Genomic DNA, 26,288 nt, shown 5'->3' with positions numbered 1-26,288 from the left:
AAGTTTTACAATTGGAATCACTATGTTCACATTATAATCTAATCTAGCTAGAGACCTGTGAATCATATCAATAACTATAAAGTATAAATATATAATAACTCCTTAACATACAAAAATTACTTTTCTAGTTTGAAAAATTACATGATAATCACCAACTGTTTAGATAATTATTTTCCATTTTATAGCAAGAATAACAGCAACATTATTTTTTAAATTTTGGATTTTTTTTGCTGAGTTTACTTTTTTTTTTCATGAATCCCTTTTTAAGTGAATGCTTTTGCTTGTTATATCTAGAGTAATAATTTTTTTCTGGAATTTTCGATTGCTTCAAATGCTTCATGTTTCCCAAAACAAGCAACAACAAAATACTTTAACAAGGTCAAATTGCCTGTAATGCAGCTTGTGAATGAGGGGTGTTCCAGTTTGGAAAAGTTTTATATTACTATATTTTTTTTTTTTACCTGCCTGTGTCAGATTTTTTTTTACAAGCAGAGAATGTATGTTTTGTATACATTCCCTTCCAGTTTTGCTGATGTTGTGATGCCTATATATAGTGTTAATCGGGCTATAGTTAGGCATCATATATAGAGCTACTGCCTATATAATCGTCGATAGAAAAACAGTCACCTTTATGGCAACCAATTCAAGAAAAAACTTACTTCTTACAAGAATCACGATAGTTGATAACGATAATGGATTTTGAAATCACGTGAATAGAGGAAACTCGATATACATGATTTTAAAAATGAGAAACTACAAACTGCGATATAGAATTTTTAAATCTTGTAAATACAAATCACGATTCAAAATTTTTAGATCGCGTAAATATGAATCATAATGCGTAATTTTTAGATCGTGTAAATACGAATTCCACAGCCTTATTTTTAAATGCCGTATAAATACGAAAATCGATGTTTGATATTATAACCGAATGAACGAATCAAGACATTGGATTTTAAATTCGCGTGAATACGAATCGCTACATTGGATTTTAAACTCGCATGAATACGAATCGCTACATTGGATTTTAAAAACGCGTAGATACAAATCGAGATATTCGGAATTTTAAATCTCGTAAATAAGAATAACCAATGTACGATATTTAATTCACGTGAATAAGAATCGCTACGCACAACTTTTAAATCAGGTAAATACGAAACTCTATGTTTATTAAAATCTGGTAATCGAGATATTAGCAGATTCCGGACTTGGACTAAAAGACGATGTCTAAATTAAGAAAATACAAGTCATCTGGAAAGTGGGAAAATTGCAGAAAATCTTATCTTCTCCGCCTAAAAGAGGAGAAAATATAGCTAAAACAAGTAGAAATGGGGAAAGGCTGGCAGCTATGTAATTTGAATTTTCTGTTTATTTTTGAAAATCGAAAAAAATATAATTATTTAATTTCAACGGCTGAATTTTCAGAAAAAGCGGAATATTTATTTTTAAAAAAAAGTTTAACCTACACTAGTATACACTAGACGGCACTAGACCGTTAAATTTAATATTTGAATTGTATGTGAAACTAGTAATTAATGCTTTTAAATGAATTTCAAAAAATTGTTATATAGAAATAAATCTTAAAGTATTAAAAAAAGTTCTAAAATTTTTAATATTTGTAAAATAGTTTTCATACTTACAAAATTTTTTCTTGGTGGTATATCTTCTGCCTTAATTTGTATATTATGCACATTTGATGATAGTTCTAAAAACCTAAAAGTAGAAAAGTTATTGAGAATCAACAAATTACTTTGAATAACATCACACTAGTTGAGAGACAAGAAAAATGTGTGATATAACCGAAAGTGTGATAAAACAAATTTTATCATGAAAAATAAAAAACCTAAACACAAGGAATGTTTACTTTTTGGTATTTGATTGCTTTAAAAATTTATGTGAATAGTACAGCATAGAAACATTTTTACACTTGAGTATGACAAATTTTTCGTGTTTGCTCGATTTTTCACTCATACTAGTTTCCATTTGCCTAATTTATGAATAATTAAAATTCTACTACATAAGCAATATTTCATGAATAATAATTTTATAAATACGAAAGGAGTGAATGAGTCAATTAATACTCTATAAAAGAGCCAAAAATAAATCTTTGCAATAAACAAAATTTAATTCATAAATAAGTAATGCATAAAAATAATTATGAAAAATAATTACCTTTTGTTAAGAAATTTTAACTTTTTTACTACATCATGAGACTTATAACGATCAAAGTCAACATAACACTTCAAGCAATTTTCAAGATTGTTTGCTTTCCATTCATATTTTTTCATATATTCAAAAAACTTGTGGTCAGAGAGAAACTCCATAGCAAGCTTTCTTTGAGCCTAAAAATCAAGAATAAATTTTTAAAATAAAATGAAACAAAATTAAACAGTAAACTTAACATGTTCACCATTCATTTTGGTAATTTAACCCTCTGGGGATTAGCTACGGTATTCCTAATTTTCTGCAACAGCTTTGTAACACAAAAATCAGTTCCTCCAATGATATTGAATAATATCATTGGAAAATAATCTATGGAAAATAATCTATAGTAAAGAAATTTTTTCACAATTTTGCCTAGGGGTCAATGTAAGGATTAAGAACGTTAAGATAAAAACTAGCTATACAAAAGATCAGTCCATAGATTTGAAGTTCACACTTTTCTGTTAATGTACGGATAGCAAAACGAATTTAAATAATTACTTATTCGTCAAAAATTAATAAAATTACAATTTAAATTTTAATACTAATGTAAAAAAATATACTACCTATATAAATACATTTTAGCACTATTTTTTGTAGGGGCTCAATGCTTGGAGGGCAAACAATGATAAAATATGTTTATCTTCTTCTTGTTAACTAAGTTCACAATTACTTAGTAATAAATTATCACATTTGAGTAATTGCTTAGTTGTAAAAAATGTATCAACCTATTATTTGATTTTAATTTTAAAATGTTATAAAACTACCTTTGGCTTATTTATTTCTAATAAGCATGAACATTTGGGCAACTAGATACATTAAAAAAGTTTTTATTGACAATATAAAAATAAAAATTGAGCCACTTATGCATGTCTGGGTTTATGCCTTGATCATAGCATTCCTGATAACATTTGGTGACACTTCAAGATGCCATGGTACATAATTTGGGAAGAATTGATTAATAAGAAATAAAAGCTATAGCTTATTCTTGATTTTAAATTGAGAAAAAAAATTTCTCTACATTTCAAAATTTATAAAAAAGTAGAAAATGAAAAAAGCTTAAATTTATTAATGTAATTAAAAAGTCATTTACCTCACATTGGATTTTAACTAATGTGGACAAACATACATATTTCTGTAGTAACTCTTCGGTGAAAATCAAATCATCACAGAGCAATTGTATGGCCTCCTGAAAATCATCTTCAGTAATATATTCTTTAATGAAAGCGGTTAATGCTTTCTTTTTACAGTCGAATCCCGATACAAATTTATTCCAATCATTAAAGACTCTTATTATCTGTAAATAAATAAAATAAAAATACATTAAATTTTTTAGGAGAGCTATAATATTTGAAACTGCCTACACAACAAAATAATAGTAATTTTATTCTAATTCAAAATTTCTTTATATGAACAAATTTGTGACTTTCAGATTCAATAACAAAACTGTACAAAGAAATAAATGTAGTACATAATTTATACATTACTTTCCAATGTTGAAATTATAAGAATATCTATGCATAAAAATGGGAATTTATTAAAAAAAAAATTAATGACGGCCTACATAAGAAAAATTTTCTTGAGTTTTAATTTTTTTGCATTATTATTGTAGAAACTTATCACCAGTTATAAAATTATTATAATACGAATTATAGTATATACTACGTAATATATAAGGATTAAATCACAGCATAAAATAAAACAAATACACAAGCACAAAATAATGAATCTTTACAAAACAATACTTCCATCATTGAATATCTAATTGTATATCCTACATCACAAGCACTGCATGGAAATCATAATTTTCTCATCTTTCTGCAGAAGCCTCTGACAGTGTAATACCACAAGCTATAGGGCAAAATTAAGGGGAATTTTGCTTCTGGCCAGTGGTCAATTGTAGCATTTTCAACAGTGGTCACTTTTTAAAACATACAGCAAAAATTAAAAGTTTTAACAGGGTATGAAGCCAAATCTTTCAAAAAAAATAAGCACCTTTAAAGTACTTTTTAAGCACTCGAAAAATGTTTTTAACACTATATAGATTAACAAAATGAAAAATATCTGTCAAAGACTTTACATGATCATAATAAAATAACTAGTTTCTGACAAAGAACTATTTTCCTGATTATATTAGCCACCATAAGAAGATGGAGAGATTTTTTGATTCAATTTCAGAGGGTGGAAAATGAAGCCTGAAATTAAGATTATTTTGCAAAATACAGCAAAGTTGCACTTGAGAGTGCAAGAATCTCACCGCACCCAGCTCGGTATACGCACACGCGGACTCCCAAGTATTTCATCAAACATGTAACATAATTGACAATTGGTGCTATCATACGCTACGAACCGAAGGTAAACCGAAATGGATTGTGAAAATGTTAAATAGAACAATGTTTAAACCACGCTTTTGCATAATATGCAGTGAAAATTGACATGGTAAAGGAAAAAAAATTATTTTTCGAAAATTAAGCACGTTTTGAAAACAGCCCATGAAAAGAAAACAATTCTAAAGGCTTTTAATTAACGAAAATCAAAAATAAATACCTTTATGGATATTTCAAAAATGCTACGCACCATGTTTAAATAATTAAAATAACTTAATATGTAAAGGCATTTTTTTAAGGATTTCTCAATGAGTGGTAAATACTATAAGGTACATTTTTAAAATGATTAAACATTAAAAAAAAGAATGAAATAAAGTAATTTTCAAAATATTACAAAATATTCATAATTCTATATTTTGTTAAAGAAACATAAACTGCAAATAGGGTGCATTTCCGACAAAGAAGTGGTGATTGTGTAGTGCCCATTAATTTTGCCATGAATCATAAGCAAAGGGAGAGCTACAAACTACTGTTACCAGTGAATCTGCAAGAGGAAAATGCGGGTCTTTAGGTACTAAGAATTCTCTATTTCTGGGTCCTTTTTTAATAAAAGTGGGTCCCTATTAAAAATATAAATTCTCAACCTCTTTATCCATCTATAAATATTCACATTCATAATGTTACATCTATTGATAAACAAAACAAAGAATTTTAAATTAAAATGGTGCTAGAACTATCAAGTCTTTTAATTATAAACAATTATGTAGTTTGATACTCAAGATAAATATACTTTTATACGCGAGTTTTTAATAACAAAGTAAAAGAAATTTTTTTATTTATATTTAAAGCTTGATATTTATTTGGATCATAGCAGGTCGTTGCAAATAATAAAGAATACATTTACCTCAGTAATCAATGTAATTTTTATTAAGTTTTAAAAAAAAATTCTTTCATTTCTTTTACNTTTTTTTTTTTTTTTTTTTTTTTTTTTTTTTTTTTAAGGAAATTTCACTTGAACTATCAGACAGCCATTATTTTGTGCTGACAACATATTGTCTTTGTAAAAAAAATACAAACAGAATGTTTTTAAGGTAAAAAGTGTCTACACCAAAATTTATTTGTATCATAGCAGGTCATTGCAAATAATAAGGAATACATTTACCTCAATAATCAATGTTATAAGTATTTTAAATAAGTTAAAAAGATAAATAAATAAATAAATTTAAAAAAATAACAATTTTACTTTCAATAGTGTAAAAATAAGCAAAATAACTGTAGTTCATTAATTGGGAGCATTTATTTAATTTCTTTTATTGTTATTTTCATTCGAAAATAATAATTTAAAAAAATGCCAATGATTCAAAATCGGAACATTGTTAAAAACACATTCAAAAAATTTTTCACTAAACTTCTTGTTTTATTGCTTTTAGATATGCTTTCATAGCATACTTTTCTATTTTCAAGTGAAACGATTAATCTTTTTTTTATTCGATGTTTAAAAGGTTAAAAAAGCACATTCAGTTTTTTTCATACAAAGTAAAAAACAATAAGTGATCTCATAGAGCAGATTATATTGGCATATGTTTTAAGTTTCATACTTTTAATACTATAAGAAATCAACAGACTTGGTTTACTTTTATTGGTAAAGATGAATTTTCGATTTCCTAAGTAATTTTTTTAAAAAAGTCTATTTTAGCTCTTAATAATTCTGAGTCTAGTCGACAATAAGTGATCTAATAGTGAAGATTACACTTGCACTTTATTGGCAGAAAGCTCACTTTTATTAGTACGTTGGTACAAAGCGGACTAAAATGGACTTAGCACTAAAGAACGAACTTTGAAGGAAAAGAGGACTGTTTAGGAGCAATTAATAGTCAAGTAACCATTGAAGAAATGCAGTAGCAAATTGAATTATTTGATCTGTTAGTAAAAAAAGGTTAGATGAGCAGTAGTTTTGAGATAGGATCAAATAACGCATTATGATTGCATTTATTACTTCAGACTGCAAAAATAAGAAGATAAACAAGTGCAAAAAAAATAAATGTCAAGCATTTAGATAAAACTATGCTATATTCTGCTCGAATAAAAGTTAATAATAATAAAATAATAGAAACAAGTTAAATAATTTATATGTTAATTATAAAGGTTCTTTTAGTAATTAACAGATAATTTTTCCAAAGTAATAGAAAACATTTGTAAATACTAATTATAACACAAAATACTTACAAGTATTTTGGGTGTTGAGTCATCTTCAATGTTTTCAACTTTAACAACACAGCGTTCAAAACTTCCACTTTCCTGCATTTTAATGCTAGTCTAAAAATAGAAATACTAATTAGCTTTTCAAATGTATATTGATAGATATAATTTTTTAAAAATAAATGATATGGAAGAAAAATTTTATTCTTATTTATTATTATCTTAAATATGCATTCCTTTAAAAGCTTTAAGTGCTTATACAAAAAAAGAAGGAATTAGCTCTGAAAGTATTCTTATAACCATAGTTTAAGAGAATTTCTAGATAGAAAAATGTGAATAGATTACAGAACAATTTTTTTAATATGGACAAATCAGATATATTTTGATAAAAAATATTCTTAACAAAATGAATGTGTAGAAAGAAAAAAAAACTTTTTTTTTATCCTTTTTGCTTATAATAATTATTTATTAATGCACAGATTAATTATATAACCTAACCTTAACTTATTCTCTAATACTATACTCACAACAAAACTAAACATAATTTTAAAATAACGTTTATGCTATGATTTATGCATAAATTAGGCGCACCCTGTTCATTCTAGGGTTTGATCTTCCATCAGGTTAACCTAGCATCTGCCATAGGGCACCAAAGAAAAAAAGGCAGAAAATCCACGTTTATGATTCACCAAAAAAAAATTTAAAACAATTTTTAATGACTTTTGTAATTTTTTTTTCAAAAGGGTATAATAAATTAATCAATTATACTTTTCTAATTTAAAATTTTTTTACTCTTTCTGCAAAATATTAGTTCTCTTGCATGGATTATTTTCAGGTTAAAATCTGTAACTTTGCATTTATTTAGACACATATTATATTATTCATCATAAATGGCTATTTGGAACCAGATAATTTATTTAAATGCTTATTGTACATTTAATGTTCTATTTTAATTGATACTTTTAAGTACATCAACATTAAAAAAATATATATAACATTTGCAAATATATAACATTGTTTATATAGCATTGTTTTGTTGAAATCAGTCCAGTATTTTTTTAGTTATAATGAAATATTATGGTATTGCGCGCTGGTAATATAATGTACTCAAATTATAATGTCTGTTAATCTTCAGTAGATCAGGAACATTTTATCAGAGTGTAGACTGTGTGTATATATACATAAGGGGTGATGCCCTGTTATTAAAGGGGTATGGGTGTAAGAGAAACACTTTTGCTTAAATTTATAAGAACAAACAAACAAAATTAACAAAAAACAAACTAAACACTCATTAAGAGTAAGAGTTTTAGAAAATGTTATATTTTTCAGGAATCTTTAAATAGTTCTTAGATAAAAATATCGAGCAAATATTCAAGTAAATCTCAAAAATTATACAATCTTCATAAAATAGTTTTGGCACACATTGATTCAAAGTCATTTCAACCCTAGAATAAAATTTTGGTGGTCAGTGTAAAATTATTTATATGAACAGCCTATGACATTTTTTTTCTACTCCTATTATTATTATACCATTATTATTTTCTATTATCATTATTATAACCTAAAAATATATGACTGTCATAATTATTCCATTTCCTTATCAGTACAGGGAAATTATGACCATATTTTACGTTTACTCAAAATTAATGTCTTGACATGCTCTGTAGCAGAAAAATGCCTAGAACATACATAAAAAAGAAGCCTGCTCCTTCCTTAACCATTAAAGAGCCTGCAGGAAAATAAAAAAATAAGAAAACTGAGTCAGCAAAAATTTGAAACCATATTTAACACACTGAAATCAAGAATCCAGTTTCAAATTTCATTTGAACTATCAGGCAGTCATTATTTTGTGCAGACAACATATTGTCTTTGTAAAAAAAAATACATAAAGAATGTTTTTAATGTAAAAAGTGTCTACACCAAAATTTATTTGTATCATAGCAAGTCATTGCAAATAATAAGGAATACATTTACCTCAGTAATCAATGCTAATAGCATTTTAAATAAGTTAAAAATAAATTAATTAATTAAAAAAATAATAAGTTTACTTTCAGTAGTGTAAAAATAAGCAAAATAACTGTAGTTCATTAATTGTGATCATTTATTTAAATTCTTTCATTGTTATTTTCCTTCGAAAATAATAATTTAAAAAAAAGGCTTTGCCAAATGCTAATGATTCAAAAATGGAACATAGTTAGAAACATATTTTAAATTTTTTCCACTCAATTTTTTTATTTTATTCTTTTTAGATACGCTTTCGTGGCATACTTTTCGATTTTCAAGTTGTACGATTAATCTTTTCTTAATTCGATGTTTAAAAGGTTAAAAAAGTACATTCAGTTATTTTCAAACAAAGTAAAAAAAATAAGTTATCTCATTGAGCAGATTCTATTTGCATAGGTTTTAAGTTATATACTTTTAATACTATAAGATATCAACAGACTTGACTTACTTTTATTGGTACCAAGATGAATTTTCGAATTTTTTTAAAAAAAGTCTATTTTTGTTAGAAATAATTCTGAGTTTAGCAGAAAATAAATGATCTTATAGTGCAGATTACACTTGTACTTTATTGGCAGTAAGTTCACTTTTATTGGTACAAAGTTGAATTTCGGCTTTCCTAAATTAAGTGTAAAATTGGTTTCAAAGAATTTGCATTGCTCCCGATCTTGAATTATTTAGTAACAGTTATAACTAAATCTAAATAGCTTGATAACTACTTTTGAAGAAATTCTCCATATTTTCAAAAATGATATCAGAATTCATCATGAAAGTGAGGAAGCCATTGGATACAGTTAGAGATACTGACAATTCAGAGTTAAAATTTAGTATTAGTTTTGATGTTTTTGCATAAATCTGAAAAATCGATTTAAAAAAATAACATGAGGTATAGAGATTTATGTTTTTACACTACATAATTCTTTTCTTTTGCTTAAAAAAATGGTTTTTTTTTTAAACCAAACCAAATTTCTAAGTAACCTCCACTTATTAAGGGGAAAAAAGTTGCATGATCTTTCATGACAGGATTCAGATAGGAGAAAAAAGAAGGAAAAACTCTTCTCTCACTAGAATTATGTTGTAGAATAAAATCTTTAAAACTACTTAGCTATTTATCCTATTGATTCTAATTTCACTTCTTTCACATCGGTTGGGTCACAAAAATATATAGCAAACAATACCTCACTTGGCTAGATATCAATATCAGATGGATAAATATGCACAAATCAAAATTTGTACAATTTGTATGTAAATTTTATAATTAGAAAGAATATTTCATTGACCTAGATAACAAAAATTACACCCCATTTTCCCAAAACCTGGCATGTAAGGTTGTTCAACTTTTTACCGCTCACTAAGTTTGTTGATTTAAATCAGCTTGGTTAAAATTAACTGATTTTTTCTTTTTTTAGCTGTGACGACTCAGGGGATAGACCCTCCTAATGAGGTGACCCAAGTTTGAGTCACAGCGGTGGCTGATTGATACGAATTTTGTTCCCGGCACCCAGCGACCACAGTGCTGACATTATATATGTATCTTCAATGAAAGAAGGCTAGTGAAGCAAAATCCACTTGCTGATGGGCTAACCAGGGTGGTTTTTGTTGATTATTTCTCCATATAACGCAAATGTGGGATAGTTCTATCTAAGAGTCTTTCGAGAAGGCTAGTTTGACCCAATGCTTGTTACAGGAATCACCTTGTTATCTGGGTAGGGTTCAAAATTACAAAGCCACGGAGGTGAACATTGATAGTTGTAAACTCAGAATTGGGTACACTATTTAATGCTGGTTATAAAATAAAATTTAAAATTGTTTCTTTTAAAGAAATCATCACTTTAAAAAGACTTTGAATATGATGATAGTTTTTATATTCATTATAAATATATTAATGTGTTATAAATTTAAATTGGCAAATTACATTAATACTCAATGTAAAATAAATAACAGTATTTTTGAAGTGACATAAAAAAACGCTACAATTCCTTTGTATTTTTTAAAACAAGAAAATTTAAACACTTTTTATATATAAAAAAAAAATTGTTACAGAATATGGAATTTTTCTCTAACCATGATGGCAATGAAAATCCTACAATACCAAGTTCAAAACACTATCTTATAAACCACATTTTGTTTTAATATTGCAAATCTATCTTTGGATCTTGAAATGAACACAATGGGTAAAGGAGATTATTCTAATATGACATAAAAAAACATCTATAAAATGATAAATTAAAATTGCTTTTCCCAATTATTTTTTTTTTTTTAATAAATGTAATGTGTTAAGTTATTCTTTTCTTCTATATAGATATATTTAGTTTTTATGAGGCATGAATTATTAAACTTGCACAGAAAACTTCAAAAAACTTAATCAAAAAAGTAAACTCACATCACTATTTGATAGGATTTCGTTTCTCTCGAAATTAAAATATAAGTTTGAAATTGTTCTACAGTGCTTTAATATTTCATTTTCTATCCTATTCACTACTCGACAAAATTTTGGAAGATCTTGCGGATTAAATGTTTCATTCTGCAAATCATATGAAGGAGGCAACTCTGAACTCATGAATTGAACATATTCAAGCCATCTATTCTGTTTTAAAGTTACTTCTTCGAAGGCAATAGAATCTGTAAAATAAATAAAAATAATAAATAATTTATGCAAAATGTTAAATAATAAATAATTTCACAAAATAGAAATTTTGTGATTAAAATACATAGATAAATTTCTAGAGAGTATGCACTTTATTTCATGTCTATAAAAGTATTTTTATTCTTCAAATATTAAAATGTCACAGTTTCCATACTTTCATTAAAAAAAATTATTTATTGCTGTAAGAATTATAATTGAAAAAAACAAAATATATTGGTCTAAATTACTTTTGGTCTTAACTTTTTTTAAATACAGAAACAATCACCAAAGAATTAACTTATACAAATAAGAGTAAATGTTTTAATTTTAATAAAATAGAGCAGACTACTCTAATAAATTAATCAATATTTACTACTGGTTTGTACTATTATTATTTCCAAAAGCCTGATACTTATTAACAAGCATAAGTTATCCCTCTTCCAAAAAGATATTAATGTTTTAAACCATTCATTATTTTTCTTTCCGCACTATGACTCGATCAGGTCAATTTTTAATCACATGATGATTGGATGCTTTTGGTTTCTTGTATTTTGGCTGAATGCTTTCAGTTAAGTATGCAGGTAGAGAGATTTCTGATTTTGCATTAGATTATATAGCCAAACATACTCCATTTGTAACCCTGTATTAATTAAAGAAAATAGTTTGCATGCGTTTTAACTTTAATTTATATAAATGAATCTAGAATCAGTACCAGTTAGAGCTTAATTCATTTCTAAACTAAAATTATAACCGTAAAAACTCTTTCAACAGTGGTCACTTTTTAAAACAAGCAGCCACTTTTTCAAAAATTTAAAGTTTTAACAGGGTGCATAGCCAAATCTCTCAACAAAAAATAAGCACCTTTAAAATACTTTTTAAGCACCTAAAAAATATTTTTTAACACTATATACATTAACAAAATAACTTTCAAAGACTTTACATGATCATAATAAAATAACTAGTTTCTGACCAAGAACTCTTTTCCTGATTATATTAGCCACCATAAGAAGATCGAGAGATTTCTTGGTTCAATTTCAGAGGTCAAATCAAGAGGTTTCAAAATGAAGCCTGAAATTAAGAATATCTTGCAAAATGCAGCAGAGTTTCACATGAGAGTGCAAGAATCTCACCACATCCAGCTCAGTATGCGCACATGCGAACTCGCAAGTATTTCATCAAACATGTTAAATTATTGGCGCTTTCATACGCTACTGACCGACACTACTGACCGACGCTCATACGCTACTGACCGACGGTATACCAACATGCATTGTGTTTGAATGAATTGTGAAAACGTTGAATAGAACAATGCGAAAACCACGCTTTTGCATAATACATGACAAAAATCGACATGGTAAAGAAAAAAATCTCATTTTCGAAAAGGGAAAATTAAGTACTTTTTAAAAACACCGAATAAAAAAAGCACCTTTAAGCACTTTTTTAAAATGCTATGCCCCATGTATCTACTAAAAATACAGGGAGTAACATTAATTATACTATTAATATTAATTATACTATAAATATTAATTATACTAATAATATTAATTATACTAATAATATTAATTATACTAATAATTATAATATTAAATATACTAAATATTCGAAAAGGGAGAAATAATATTGTAATAAATATAGTTCTGTAGCTGAAAAGTATTGAACTGAAATTGACAAAAATGCTGATATAGAAAACCGAAATCAACAAATAATTTTGATAAGTAATATGTAAGTTAAGTATTTAATAAGTAAGTATTTAATAAGTAAGATGTTTCAGAAAAATATTGTTTGAATTTTATAAATTCTCAAGTGATTTTTTTTTTTACTTACTATGCAGGTCAAATTCTCTCTTTCTAAATGCGTATACAGAATATTTATATGACTAAATTTTGTTTATCAAGATATAAGTAACAATGACAAAAAGTTTCATTAACTTGCTTTTTACGAGAGGTTATTTTTGAGAAGCACACTAATAATTTTCCTTAATTAATTTTTTAAAAAAAGTTTAAGATTTTTGCATTTAATGAAGAAATACAAAAAACATGAAATAAAACTTTTAAAATTAATTTCAGCTTCTTTTTTTATACAAAAAAGAAATAGTTGAATACCTTGTGGTATTTTTTTAATTTCTAATGTAAATTTTAAATGCTAACTACTATTTTAAGAATATTTTAAAAGGAGATGCACAACAATTTTTAAATTTATTAAAAAGCTAAAAACTACTAAGTTGAGACCGACATTAATATACTGAATCATATTTTCTGTCTTCATAAAAATGAAAGGTATAGTTAGATTCCTTTTGAAAACTATATGATTGATGTATAAATCATCTATTTACTTGAGTACAAATAATAAAAATAAAAATATTTAGAAAAGTTTGAGAGCATTTACAGTAATAAAATTAAAAAGCAAATTGTTATGACAAATTTGAAGATATAGAAGAGAAAAGAACCAGAAAACTCTTTAACTAACCTTAAAAATTAACTTTATTATAAGCATGTACGGGTTAATGTGATAATTAAATTGAAATTAGGTAATTTTATTTTTGCAAAGATTCTACATCAGTTTATTTAGATAAACTCATAGATATTAAATCAATAAATATAAATATTAAATCATATTAAATAGATAAATTATTAAATAGAAATATTAAATAGATATTAAATCATTCAAGATATTAAATTTCATCACAAACACTGCAAACATTACCATAAACAAAGAATGGTAAGATCAGTACTGTTTTTACAAACAGCAGAAAAATATTTTTTTCATTTAAAGAATTTGGTTAAGATAGTGCAGGGATAAAGTTAGAAGGATTCTTAAATTTATAAAATTGTACTAACCTAATTCCTGCATGCTGCAATCCAGCTCTTTTTTACAGTACTCACATTTTAAAACTTGTTTCATCAAATTCTTGCAGAATTGACAGAGAAAAAGAACTCCAAAGTTTCCAAAATTTGAAACCTAAAAAAACAAAAAATAATGCAGATTATACTGATGTTTGCATAAAAGGCATAAATATTAAACAGTTTTTTTTTTCTTATTCAACAGCTACTTATTATGTATGATTTCTATTTAAATCATTTCTTCTACATATAGCTAAACTCTCCTGACTTATACGGCACATGCAAAAGAGTATACTTAGAGAACTTAAAAAAAGAAAAAAGTAGTTTACCAAAGCATATCTGAAATTTTACAAAAACTAAAAGATGTATAGAATAAAAATGAAATAAATTTGTCTCTTGAGTAAATTCTTAAAACTTATTAATTTTGCACAGGCTTGGTACATAAATTGTATAAATTATTAAAAAAAAGGGAAAAGTTGTGATTAAAGAAAATTTTTTTTAAAACTCTTTTACAACACTATCCAGTATTTTACATTTACAATTCTCGTCTTTTATAGACTTCAACACATCTGTACAATTTTTGTCTCAAGAAAGTACCTAATTATCACAAAGTTTCTTTAATGTCAGACAGATAATGAGCATCTAAATGAAATCATATTAAATACCTAAATTAGTGAATGGTCCCTGTTAAATTGTTATTTATCATTGAAATGTTAATTGGACGCAATCACAATAACCACGAAGATTAGAAAAAAATTTAAAAGCTCGTAAATTATTAAAAAACTTATTAGAAAATGTTTCCTCAATTTCAAGATAAGAATCAATATGAGTAATTTCAATATTTCACTAATCAAAAAATTTAAAAGAAAAATAGTATTTTAATAATTTATGAAAATATATGTAAAAAAAAAGAAGTAGCATGGTTCCTAAGTACACCACATTGGTGAATCTGGCTTATTAAATTGTCAATTTTTTCAGTTGTTTTTAAACAAAATGATTAAAAAATTAATCAAACTTTGAAATGATAAATCTAAATCATATAAGATTTGTAAAAGCATTTACTAACAATATGCAGAATATAGACACATATTTAAGTGAAGATTTCCTAAAATCATACTTTTTTTAAAATATTAATCACAAAATAACTCAAGAGTACTAAAAATTCTTAAAACCACAAATTCATGAAGATAAATAAGATACCTTAATACTTTGTACAGTTAATAGACAATCCTTAGGATACAAATTTTGCAATTTTAGAACTACAAAAAAATCATACATATTTGCAACAGCATGTTTTTCTTTTGAAAAAAAATTTAAAGAAAGCTGAATTTTGCATGTTAACATAAAACAGCAGAAACAAATTTTTCAAATCACAAATTTAATGATAATAAAAATTACTATTTAAAAGAATTATTACACTAAATAAAATATAAATTAGTTTGAAAAAATATTTTTCATAAATGTAATTTGCTTAATATCCTTCAATCAGAACCTAAAATATTTAATTAAAGAGTTTTTTTCTTCTTTTTAATTTCAAATGCAGCTAAGAATGTAGCAATGGAAGTAAACAAATCAATTCGTAAATGACCCCTCAGTTTACTATTTTAAAATTTTTATAATTAATTTTTCATATGATTAAAATCATTTTAAAAAGAAGTACAGTGAGATCAGCTCAAACTTTTGAAACAACTAATCTTAATCATACAAGATTTGTTTGCAAGTATTTTATCAAACATGTTAAATGATTGGCCCTTTCATACACTACAGACCAACGGTATACCAGCATGCCTTGTGTTTGAATGAATTGTGAAAACGTTGAATAGAACAATGTAAAAACCAAGCTTTTGCAGAATATGTGGCAAAAATATACATGGTAAAAAAAAAAAACTCATTTTCGAAAAGGGAAAATTAAGTACTTTTTAAAAACACCGAATAAAAAAAGCATCTTTAAGGTCTTTTAAAAAACGAATATCAAAAATAAGCACCTTTAAGCACTTTTTAAAAATGCTACGCCCCATGTACTAATCTTCATATAATTTTAATGAGGAACTAGAGGAGTAAAATGGACTTAGCACTAAAAAACGAACTTTGAAGGTAAAAGAGGACTGTTTGGGAGCAATTAATAGTCAAGTAAACATTGAAGAAATGCAGCATCAAATTGAATTATTTGATCTGTTTTTTCGTAAAAAAAGGTTAGATGAGCAGAATTTTTGAGCTAGGATCAAATAACGCATTACGATTGCATTTATTACTTCAGACTGCAAAAATAAGAAGATAAACAAGTGCAAAAAAAATAAATGTCAAGTATTTAGATAAAACTAAGCTATATTCTGCTCGAATAAAAGTTAATAATAATAAAATAATAGAAACAAGTTAAATAATTTATATGTTAATTATAAAGGTTCTTTTAGTAATTAACAGATAATTTTTCCAAAGTAATAGAAAACATTTGTAAATAGTAATTATAACACAAAATACTTACAAGTATTTTGGGTGTTGAGTCATCTTCAATGTTTTCAACTTTAACAACACAGCGTTCAAAACTTCCACTTTCTTGCATTTTAATGCCAGTCTAAAAATAGAAATACTTATTAGTTTTTCAAATGTATATAACTAGATATAATTCTTTAAAAATAAATGATATGAAAGAAAAATGTTGTTTCTATTTATTATTATTTTAAATATCCATTCTTTTAAAAGCTTAAAGTGCTTATACAAAAGAAAAGGAATTAGCTCTTAAAGTATTCTTATAACTATAGTTTAAGTGAATATCTAGAGAGAAAAATAAATGTGAATAGATGAGAGAACAATTTTTTTAATATGAACAAATCAAACATATTCTTTGGATAAAAAATATTTTTAACAAAATGAATGTTTAGAAAGAAAAAAAAACTTTTTTTTTATCCTTTCTGCTTGTAATAAATATTTATTAATGCACAGATTAATTACATAACATAACCTTAACTTATTCTCCACTACTATACCCTCAGCAAAGTTAACTATGAATTTAATAACATTTATGCTTAAATTAGGCACACCTTGTTCTAGGGTCTGATCTTCCAGTAGGTTAACCTAGCATCTGCCTTAGGGCACAAAGAAAAAAGGCAGAAAATTCAAGTTTATGATTTACAAAAAATTTTTTAATGATTTTTGTAAATTATAATTACTGTATTTTTGTAAATAAGAGTATAATAAATTAATCAATTATACTTTTCTGATTTGAAATTTTTTTCACTCTTTCTGCAAAATGCTAGTTCCCTTACATGGTTTACTCTCAGGTTAAAATCTGTAGCTTTGCATTTATTTAGACACATATTATATTATTTATCGAAAATGGCTATTTGGAACCGATTATTTATTTAAATATTTTTTTTCCTCTTATGTTCTACTTTAATTGGTACTTTTAAGTACATCAACATTAAGAAAAAAAAAGTTGCATTATTATCAATTATTCAACTGGCATCCTGTATCTTACTAAAATATGGCATTTTATTATTGAATATAGTCTAGTATTTCTTTTTTTTTTTTAGTTATGATAAAATATTTATGGTATTGTGCACTGGCAATATAATGTACTCTAATTATAATGTCTGTTAATCTTCAGTCGATCAGGGGCATTTTATAGAGCATCAACTGGGAGTACATATACACATAAGGGCTGGTGTAGGCGACCTGTTCTTAAAAGGGCATGGGTGCAAGAGAAACACTTTTGCTAGAATTTATAAGAACAAACAAAATTAACAAAAAAACAGATAAAACACTTATCCATACTTGCCAACATAGAAATAAAATAACGGAGATTTTACTAGCAACATTTTTTAGGCTATGAGTAAAGTTTTGATACATCATGCATAATTATGTAAATTAAAGAGAAATTGAAAATAATTTAGGTACTTATATTTACCCAAGTAACAATTATGTATAAATCTAAAGAGGATTTTTTTAAACCATTATTTATAATTACTTAAACTATAATAAAACTCAACATACAACAGTACTGGCAATATCACCATCTGATGAGGAAAAAGATATGTATTTTAATGGTGAACATTTTTTGTAAATTTATTCGACATATACGTAGAAATTTGAGAATATATGGGTAAACAAGAGATAGTCGTAATATAAGGAGTCTATGTTAAAAAACAGGAGACTTGGCAGTTATGCTTATCTAAGGTAAGAATTTCAGAAAATGATTTATATTTTTTCAGGACTCTTTAAATAGTTCTTATGTAAAAAAAATTTTAAAAAAGTAGTGAACAAATATTCAAGTGAATCTGAAAAATTATACAATCTTCATAAAACAGTTTTGGCACATGTTGATTTTTAACCCTAAAATAAATTTTTTTTTATTAGTGTAAAATTATGTATATGAACAGTCTTGGATATTTTTTTTCTTCTTATAATTATAATTTTCAATTATTATTATTATAACCTAAAAATATATGGTGGTCATAATTATTCCATTTCTTTATCAGTACAGGGAAATTATGACCATATTTCACGTTAACTCAAAATTAATGACTTTGCATGTTCTGCAGCAGAAAAATGCCTAGAACATACATATAAAAGAAGCCTCTCCCTTCTTAACATATAAATAGCCTGCGGGAAGGTAAAAAAAAAAGGAAACTGAGACAGCAAGAAGCTAAAACCATATCTAGCACACGGAAATCAAAAATCTAGCTTCAAATTAGTGGAAAAGTTAGTTCAGAAAATCAAGAAGTGGGTCAGCCAAACAAAAAAATATTTAAAAAAATTTACAAATAAATAATAACAAAAACTTGTAGAACTGGCTTAATCCATTTTCAGTTATTTTTGTGTCCTTGAGGTTATTAAATCAATGACTGACTGACATACAAGCTTTATGAGGTAATACGCTCAATTAACCTCAAAATAAGCAATCATCTATCATTGCACCAAACTATCACAATTCCAGAAATTGCTAACAGCTTTTACGAAAAATTTGAAGCAGAAGAATATAGTCTAACAAAGCCTGCTTTATTTGACTTTAGTTAAGTCAGGATTCTATCGAAAACTCTGCCCTATAAATAAATAAAGTTAAAAGTGAAGAAAAAAAATAATTTAAATGGGTCTGGCGAAATGTGAAAACAATTCTAGAATGTAAAGAATGTTCTCTCACAAGTGATTAAAGATACCCTAAATTTTCACATTCTGAAAATTTCAATGAGAGTAATTATGACTACCTCTTTAAGAGCATTATTGAGTAACATAATATGTTAATTATTTTCATTCATTTTTAAAGGGTCAAAGAATCACCTCAAAACAATAATTTTGAATTGCAAAAACAAGACAAAAATAGTCATAATTATGCCAACTAAAATTGAAATCGAATTAAACTAAAGCATTTTTAATATGAGTTATATATATATATTTAAGAAAAACAATAAGTTGCATTTATTGCGTATAAGCTGCAATATATATATACATATAAAAAGAAAATGTCTTAGAACAGACTGCAATATACATCAGCTTATTAACAGATAAGTATCGTAAAATCAGTATGTGGTTGCTAACTATTTGTAGAAAAACAGATTTACTTAAAAAAAAAAACAGATTCTAAACTTCTTAACGTATACTATGTGGCAATAATTCATAATTATAATGTTAAACAACAATTAATCATGCAAATATAATTTCAAAAAAATATACTCAATATTATTTTCGCAATGAGACAATAATATCTTCTAAATGAGTCACAAAATCGAAACATATATTTCCACACCAAAGTTGTGTCAGAATTATATACTAAAGATATAAACAATGTCTTTTTCTCTGACATAGAATACCGTACACCGCATTTTTAAATAAAAATTTTATACAGTTAATGAATGACATTTAAAGAAGCAATATGTTATAGTTCGCTTTCTAAAATGAAGAAGCTTGGTTTTTTTATGTTTGTTTATATTAGGTTTGCAGTCGCTCATTTGTTCGCTTAAGGCTACTCATTTCTGTTCAACTCAACAACAACAGCATCGCTGTGGGTTGTTTTAATTTTTTTACATTTAGCGATTCGCGAAAGCAACGACCTCTACTATAAGGGGCGAATGACTGCCATCTTTATTGTGGCTCATTAAATTAAAAAATGAAAATTGTTTGATATTCTTTCTTGCTCAAGCAAAAACAAAATGGAATCACTTTTTTTTTGGAGATGGAACATCCCAAACACATCGGAAAAATTTTTGTGAATAACCAGAAAAAAAATATGTATCTTTTCAAATTCGAGTTAAAATCTAATGCATGTGAAATCACTCTACTAAATTTAATGATTCAATATGAAAGGTCTATTTAAACTTTACATTCCAATTCCATGCTTTTCTGAATCATATTACTTCAAACATTAAAATATGCAAAATTAATTACATTACTTTTAAAATTAATTACATTAATTTTTATAGAAAAATTTAAAGTTTCAATAAAAAATCATGATTTGTAAACTAAAATAAAGAATAATTACGATTAAAAAAATATGAAAATTTATTTCATTTTAAAGAAAGATTTTCTTTTTTATAGTCTTTGTAGAAAATCATTCCGATGTAGAAAATCATTAATCCGATGTAGAAAATCATTCGGTAGAGAATTATCAAATTTAACAAAAACTACTTACAAGTAAATTTTTTATTGTTATGANTATCAAGCATTTTTCTTTTTTAAATTTAATTAGCCACAATAAAGAAGGAACGTTGCAATGCTACGTGCTACATTAACGATGTCTCTAGAGTAACTGAATGACTGTTCATTTAGAAATCGCAGGTATTAGTCTCATACAACAACGCCCCCTATAGTTCGTTGCGATCGCGAATTATGTAAAGAAGAATATTCTATAACTATTATTTATACACGTTTTGAAATCACATTTATTTATTGGAATGAAGTAAGAAATGTGGCATGAAATAACTTTCCTATAGTTTATAATGATTTGAAGACAAAATATATGTATTTTACCTTAATACACACATCTTTAACAGTATGCGATCACGAAATCGGAAGTTATTGGTTGCAAGTTTGTTGATATTGGATTGGAAATGGAAAAATTTTTGAGTCATTGTTCTTTAAATGTTGGAAGCACTCTGTTTCCAAATGATTTACCAATGTTCTGGATCGTCTTTTAAATTCTTCTGCGTTTTCCTTAGGGAAATTTTGTTTCTTATTTGTTGCTAAAAAAAGGCGTTCTTCTCTACCAATAATTCTGATAGAACTAAATGAAAACTTAGTAAATAAAACCCTGAAAAGAAAGTCCAAGCTAAAGTGCGTATCCAAGGATGCATGGCGATCGCGAATACACAGACGTACAATGTTATGTCCTTTAATTTAGCAAAAAAAAAGTTTTTTTATTATTTTTGTAAATGAATTAAAAGTTTAAATATGCGAAAGTTAAAAATTAATGTCAATAAAAAATCAAAACTAAAAAACGTAAAATAAAGAATGCTTACGATTAAAAAACGATTTGCAGTAAAANAAAAAAAAAAAAAAAAAAAACGATCTTAAAATTTTATTATATTGATGTAAAAAAATTTCTTTTTCTTTTTTTTTGAAGTCTTAAAATTCTTTATCAGACTTAGATAGTCATTCTATAGAGAACTATCATCAAATTAAAAAAAAAAGAATTATTAACAAGTAAATTTTTTATGATAAAAATCATAACTCTTACCTGCCCAATAAATCGGGAGAATTCCAAAATGAAATGTTCATATATCTTCCTTGCTTAAATATTAATTTGCGGTCTTTTACGTCCATACTTCTTTACTATATTTTTTTGTAAGGACTCTAAAAACCCATTTAATTTTATGGAATCATTCTGTATAGATTATTTTTCAAACATTTCATTCTATTAAAAAAAATAATTAAGTTTTATTTGATATTTCTTTTCAGTAACACAGTGGTTTATTATTCTAATGAGGCCTTGAGAAATTTTTACCACTTTGAGAAATACTGTTCATATTAATAACACGCAAAAAAAAAAAAATACGTAAATAAAAATTCAGCGGTGCGAACGAGACCTGTTTGGCAAGTTTTTCGCGAGTAATTGCATTTTATCAACCAGGTTCTTATTGGTATCTCTGAAATTGCATGCGTTAATCTTTTGCACATACTGCCAACTGTCCCCTATGGTGCTTAATAACTGACTAGAGAAGAGCAGTGAGAGGTGCACAGATTTTTAAAGGACTTAACCGAAGGATCAATTAATGATTAATCAAAGACTCAATCAAAAACTAATTATACAGAAATGGTATATGTTTATGGAAAGAAATGTTTATCACATTAAGTTGTGTACGGTTAAAAAAAAATTTTTGCGAGGCAATTGCGAAATTCATGAGGAACTTCGAAGCAAGCGCCCTGTTTTGATTGTAACAAAATTAGCTGAAAAGCAGGAGGAAGATTTTATTTGAGTTTATCGAAGTGTGACAGTAGACTGCACCAAAAATTCTGCGCATGTTGGTTCTTCCAGCAACTGACCATGAAACACAAGAACAATCTAATGGGCCTATCCTTGCAACATTACTTACTTACTAAATAGTTGATACCCATACTTGGTTATTGAACAGCTTGGTGACGTTCTGGCCATTGTAGTTGGGCTTTTTTGTAGAAATTATTGGTATAGCTCCGATTGTGGTTCAGGGCAGTTAATGCTTGTAGGAGTTCAGCCATCATAATTTGTTCTGGCAACATTTGCTTCAGAATCTACTGCAGATGGGGACACATATAATTAGAATTATCACTAGTGATAAATCTTGGGTGCATATCTGCTCCAACTTGATACTAAATTTGCCTCAATACAATGGAAGCATCATTTTTTACCTTTCAGCACAAAACTTAACGTTACACTCTCAACTATCTAGTTAAGGTAATACTTGCAGTGTCTTGGCTTTGCCAAGATGCGATACTAACAGCTTTCCAGCTTAATACAAAATTTGACGCTCGCAAGACAACTTTTTTTAAAAGATCAGATAAAAAATCAATCTTTAAATTAACAAATTTAAATTATAGACATTAGGTTAATTGAAGTGTTAGAGTTTATGTCGAGAAAATATAATATTTACGTTGAAGTTAAGAGTTTAAAAAAATAAACTTAAGCAATAAATGTTGTGAGAGACCATATTGTATCTACATCTTCTCTTGAAACAAAATCTATTTCTCCAGAAGAAGCAAAATTAGAAACAATTTTTTTTTTTTAGAAATTAAGTTTTTTTTTTACATAGTATACATATTTAAAACAATACACACTATACCTACTAATAGGTGTAAGGGGCCGTTCAAAAAATACGTACATCCCGAAGGGGGGAGAGGGGGTTTGCTTTTTTGTACGATGGGGAGGTATTATACAAAGTACGTACATTATAAGCATACACAATCTAAATTTGACTTTTTCCTACACACTTCTTAAATAAATATTTAATTTTATTTAAAACGTAATTATTTCAATTTTTATGAAAAAGGGGGGGTAGACTAATAAAATGTACGTACTCTAGGGGGGGGATTAAGACCTTATGTACGGTAATGTACGAAGGGGGGGAGGGGTTTAAAATTTCTCTATTTTTGTGTACGTACTTTTTGAACGGCCCCTAAGAATGTTGTTGCAGCTCATTTACGTCTCACTAGAGCTGCACAATGGGCTATTGGCAATGGTCTAGGAAACATTTCTGAAGATGATAGGAAGACATGCCATCATAATTTTGATCCTTTGGAGAGGGGATGGCACCCCCGCTTCGATAGCCGGACGATCTGCAAGCGAAGTCGAGCATTTTACGCAGGGCCGGATTTAAGCTTGATGGGGCCCTTATAAGTTCAATTCCATTTCTATACATCCAAAGTAAACTGTCACTATTTTTTATTGTTGAGTATTAACATTATATTATTAAAAAATTTAATAATATTACTTCGTTGTTAAATATATTAATTGTGATGAGACTATTATGTAGAACCTTTCTTTCATTGCACATATTTTTTGAACGAGGGGAAGAAGTTACAAAAGAAACACATTTTAAGCACAGAGTAAAAATTTGGCTTGCTGGGCCACTATATATTTAGTTTTATTATATATTAGCTTTTTTTTAGATTCATTTTGAATACATTTTATTTGCAATTTTTAATGATTTTTTTCTCAATTGTTTTTACAAAATCTACAAGATTTAGAAACATGAAATTTTGAATGTGCGTAGAAAATATGCAAAGAGTTAGAAAGAAAACAAGAAAATACAATTTGATTATAAGTTTTATTTTTTTTATAACCGCCGTTGAACAATCGACTCAATTTTGAGTTTCCGCCCTATCAACCAAGCTATCCCGGCCAAATTTATTAAGTTTATTTTATAACAGTCATTGCACAGCCGACCCAATTTCGAGTTTGCGACTACTAATATTTAACTCCGTGGCCATGTCATTTTGAACCCAATCCAGAAGACAAGGGAACTGTTAGATTAGTACCCAGAGGTATTTATTTGTTATGAGAACTTGGAGGACTTTGTGACCCCTACAGATTTAACATGCACCAGTCACCATTTTATACATGGGTATTCTTCTGCCCACTGGATTCAAACTCTCACGAGCACGAGTCCAACGCCCTATGAACCAGGCTATCCCGGCCAAATTTATTAGTTTATTTTATAACAGTCATTGCATAGCCGACCCAATTTCGAGTTTACGACTACTAATATTAAACTCCATGGCCTTGTCATTTTGAACCCAATTCAGCAGTCCCTGGAGCAGGTGAGGGCCGTTATATTAATACTGTTTGTAAAAATAAAAAGAACATTTCGTAAGCTGATATTATTTAATTGATGTTTATATTGAAAATATTTCTTCATTATTTTTGCTTTCTTTTCAATTATTTAAAGTACATTCGTTAAATCTTAGTGCAAGAAAAAAATTGTCATTATTTATGTAAATTTTTGGCTTATATTTTTAAGGATTCATTAAAGGGTCTATTAAATATCAGAGAGAATAAATGTCATACGGGTTTAAAGTATCAGCTCTGCTCTTGATGGTGTATAGTGGCTAGGATGTGAAAGAGCAACAGTCCCAAGAACACACTAAAGCTTTACATCAATTTGCAATTAGTTTTTGATTATTACAATTGCAGAATAATTATCTTATTATAGAATGAAATGTTTAAAACACAAATATCTGTTAATGTTTAACATTTAATCAACGAAAAAACAGAACCAATATTGAAATCTAACGAATTTATTATTTTTAATTACTGATAAAGTTTGTGACAGAAAAAAAAATTAAAGCCTGATAGATTTCAGAATTTTAGAAACACCTTCTAGTTATACTATTCAATCCAATAGGTTTCGATGTCTTTCATCCCGGTCTCATTAGTGATTCGGCATATTTCGATATCATTTTTGTTTCGTTCTTACTTAATATTAATTTGTTTGCGACAGTTAATTTGTATACCTCTTATACTACATTTTCGAGGAGTTTAAAAATATAATATTAAGGATTTTAACTGAAATGAAATTTGCTTTTTTTGTATGACTCTTTTCTTACGTCATCATCACACCCACACGCAACTGTCTACTCTAAATAATGCTATATAGAATGAGATAGCAAAACAAACGTATGTAGTTATTTAAATTCTTATTTAAAAGTATTATTTTATTTTTTTTTGAACTGACAATTTCTGTCCTTTTTTAGATATTTTAAATTGCTATTTAAAACTGCTGCATATCACACGAAAGCATTAAATATATTATTTGTACAATTTTAAAGTAAAATAAAAGGGAATTCTGATCCTTAGAAACAGATAGTAAATAGTCTGATGATCGAATGATGGAGCACAAAAAAAAAAAATCTTTTTCACCTTTTAAACTAAAAAAAATAATTTTTTTAAATAATTTATTAATACTCAAATTGCTTGAAAGATGATATGTTCCCTACTAAAGACAACGAAGTTTTTTGTTTTATTCAGCCATTCATTTATATTTATTATGTCCGACAATGTAAAAAAGAAAAAAGTGCATTTTGGGCTTCTGACGGCCCCAGCTCCGATTAAAACTTTCAAAAAAGAGGGGGGAAAGTAGGATCAGGAGTCCTTGTCATCTCGGGGCCCCAAGCTACAGCTTATTTAGCTTA

At 26.9% G+C, this 26,288-nt stretch overlaps 1 protein-coding gene across 1 annotated transcript in view; it reads right to left on the bottom strand.

Annotated features, from left to right (window-relative positions):
* Nucleotides 1–20,217, bottom strand: part of LOC110282984 (putative leucine-rich repeat-containing protein DDB_G0290503) — a 90,093-nt gene extending 69,876 nt beyond the window's left edge. The window contains exons 1-8 of the mRNA XM_071185811.1: nt 19,863–20,217; nt 16,678–16,767; nt 14,193–14,313; nt 11,113–11,351; nt 6,756–6,845; nt 3,296–3,499; nt 2,173–2,342; nt 1,641–1,713 (exon numbers count right to left, since the gene is read on the bottom strand). Of these exons, the coding sequence (XP_071041912.1) occupies nt 1,641–1,713; nt 2,173–2,342; nt 3,296–3,499; nt 6,756–6,845; nt 11,113–11,351; nt 14,193–14,313; nt 16,678–16,755 (975 nt within the window). The 5' untranslated portion in view covers nt 16,756–16,767; nt 19,863–20,217. The remainder of the gene's footprint in view (nt 1–1,640; nt 1,714–2,172; nt 2,343–3,295; nt 3,500–6,755; nt 6,846–11,112; nt 11,352–14,192; nt 14,314–16,677; nt 16,768–19,862) is intronic.
* Between the last annotated feature and the right edge of the window lie 6,071 nt (nt 20,218–26,288).

This window comes from Parasteatoda tepidariorum, chromosome 9 (genome assembly GCF_043381705.1).
Source record: "Parasteatoda tepidariorum isolate YZ-2023 chromosome 9, CAS_Ptep_4.0, whole genome shotgun sequence".
Lineage (NCBI taxonomy): Eukaryota > Metazoa > Arthropoda > Arachnida > Araneae > Theridiidae > Parasteatoda > Parasteatoda tepidariorum.
Note: the sequence above shows the minus strand (reverse complement) of the source record. Positions and strands in the feature narration are given on the sequence as shown.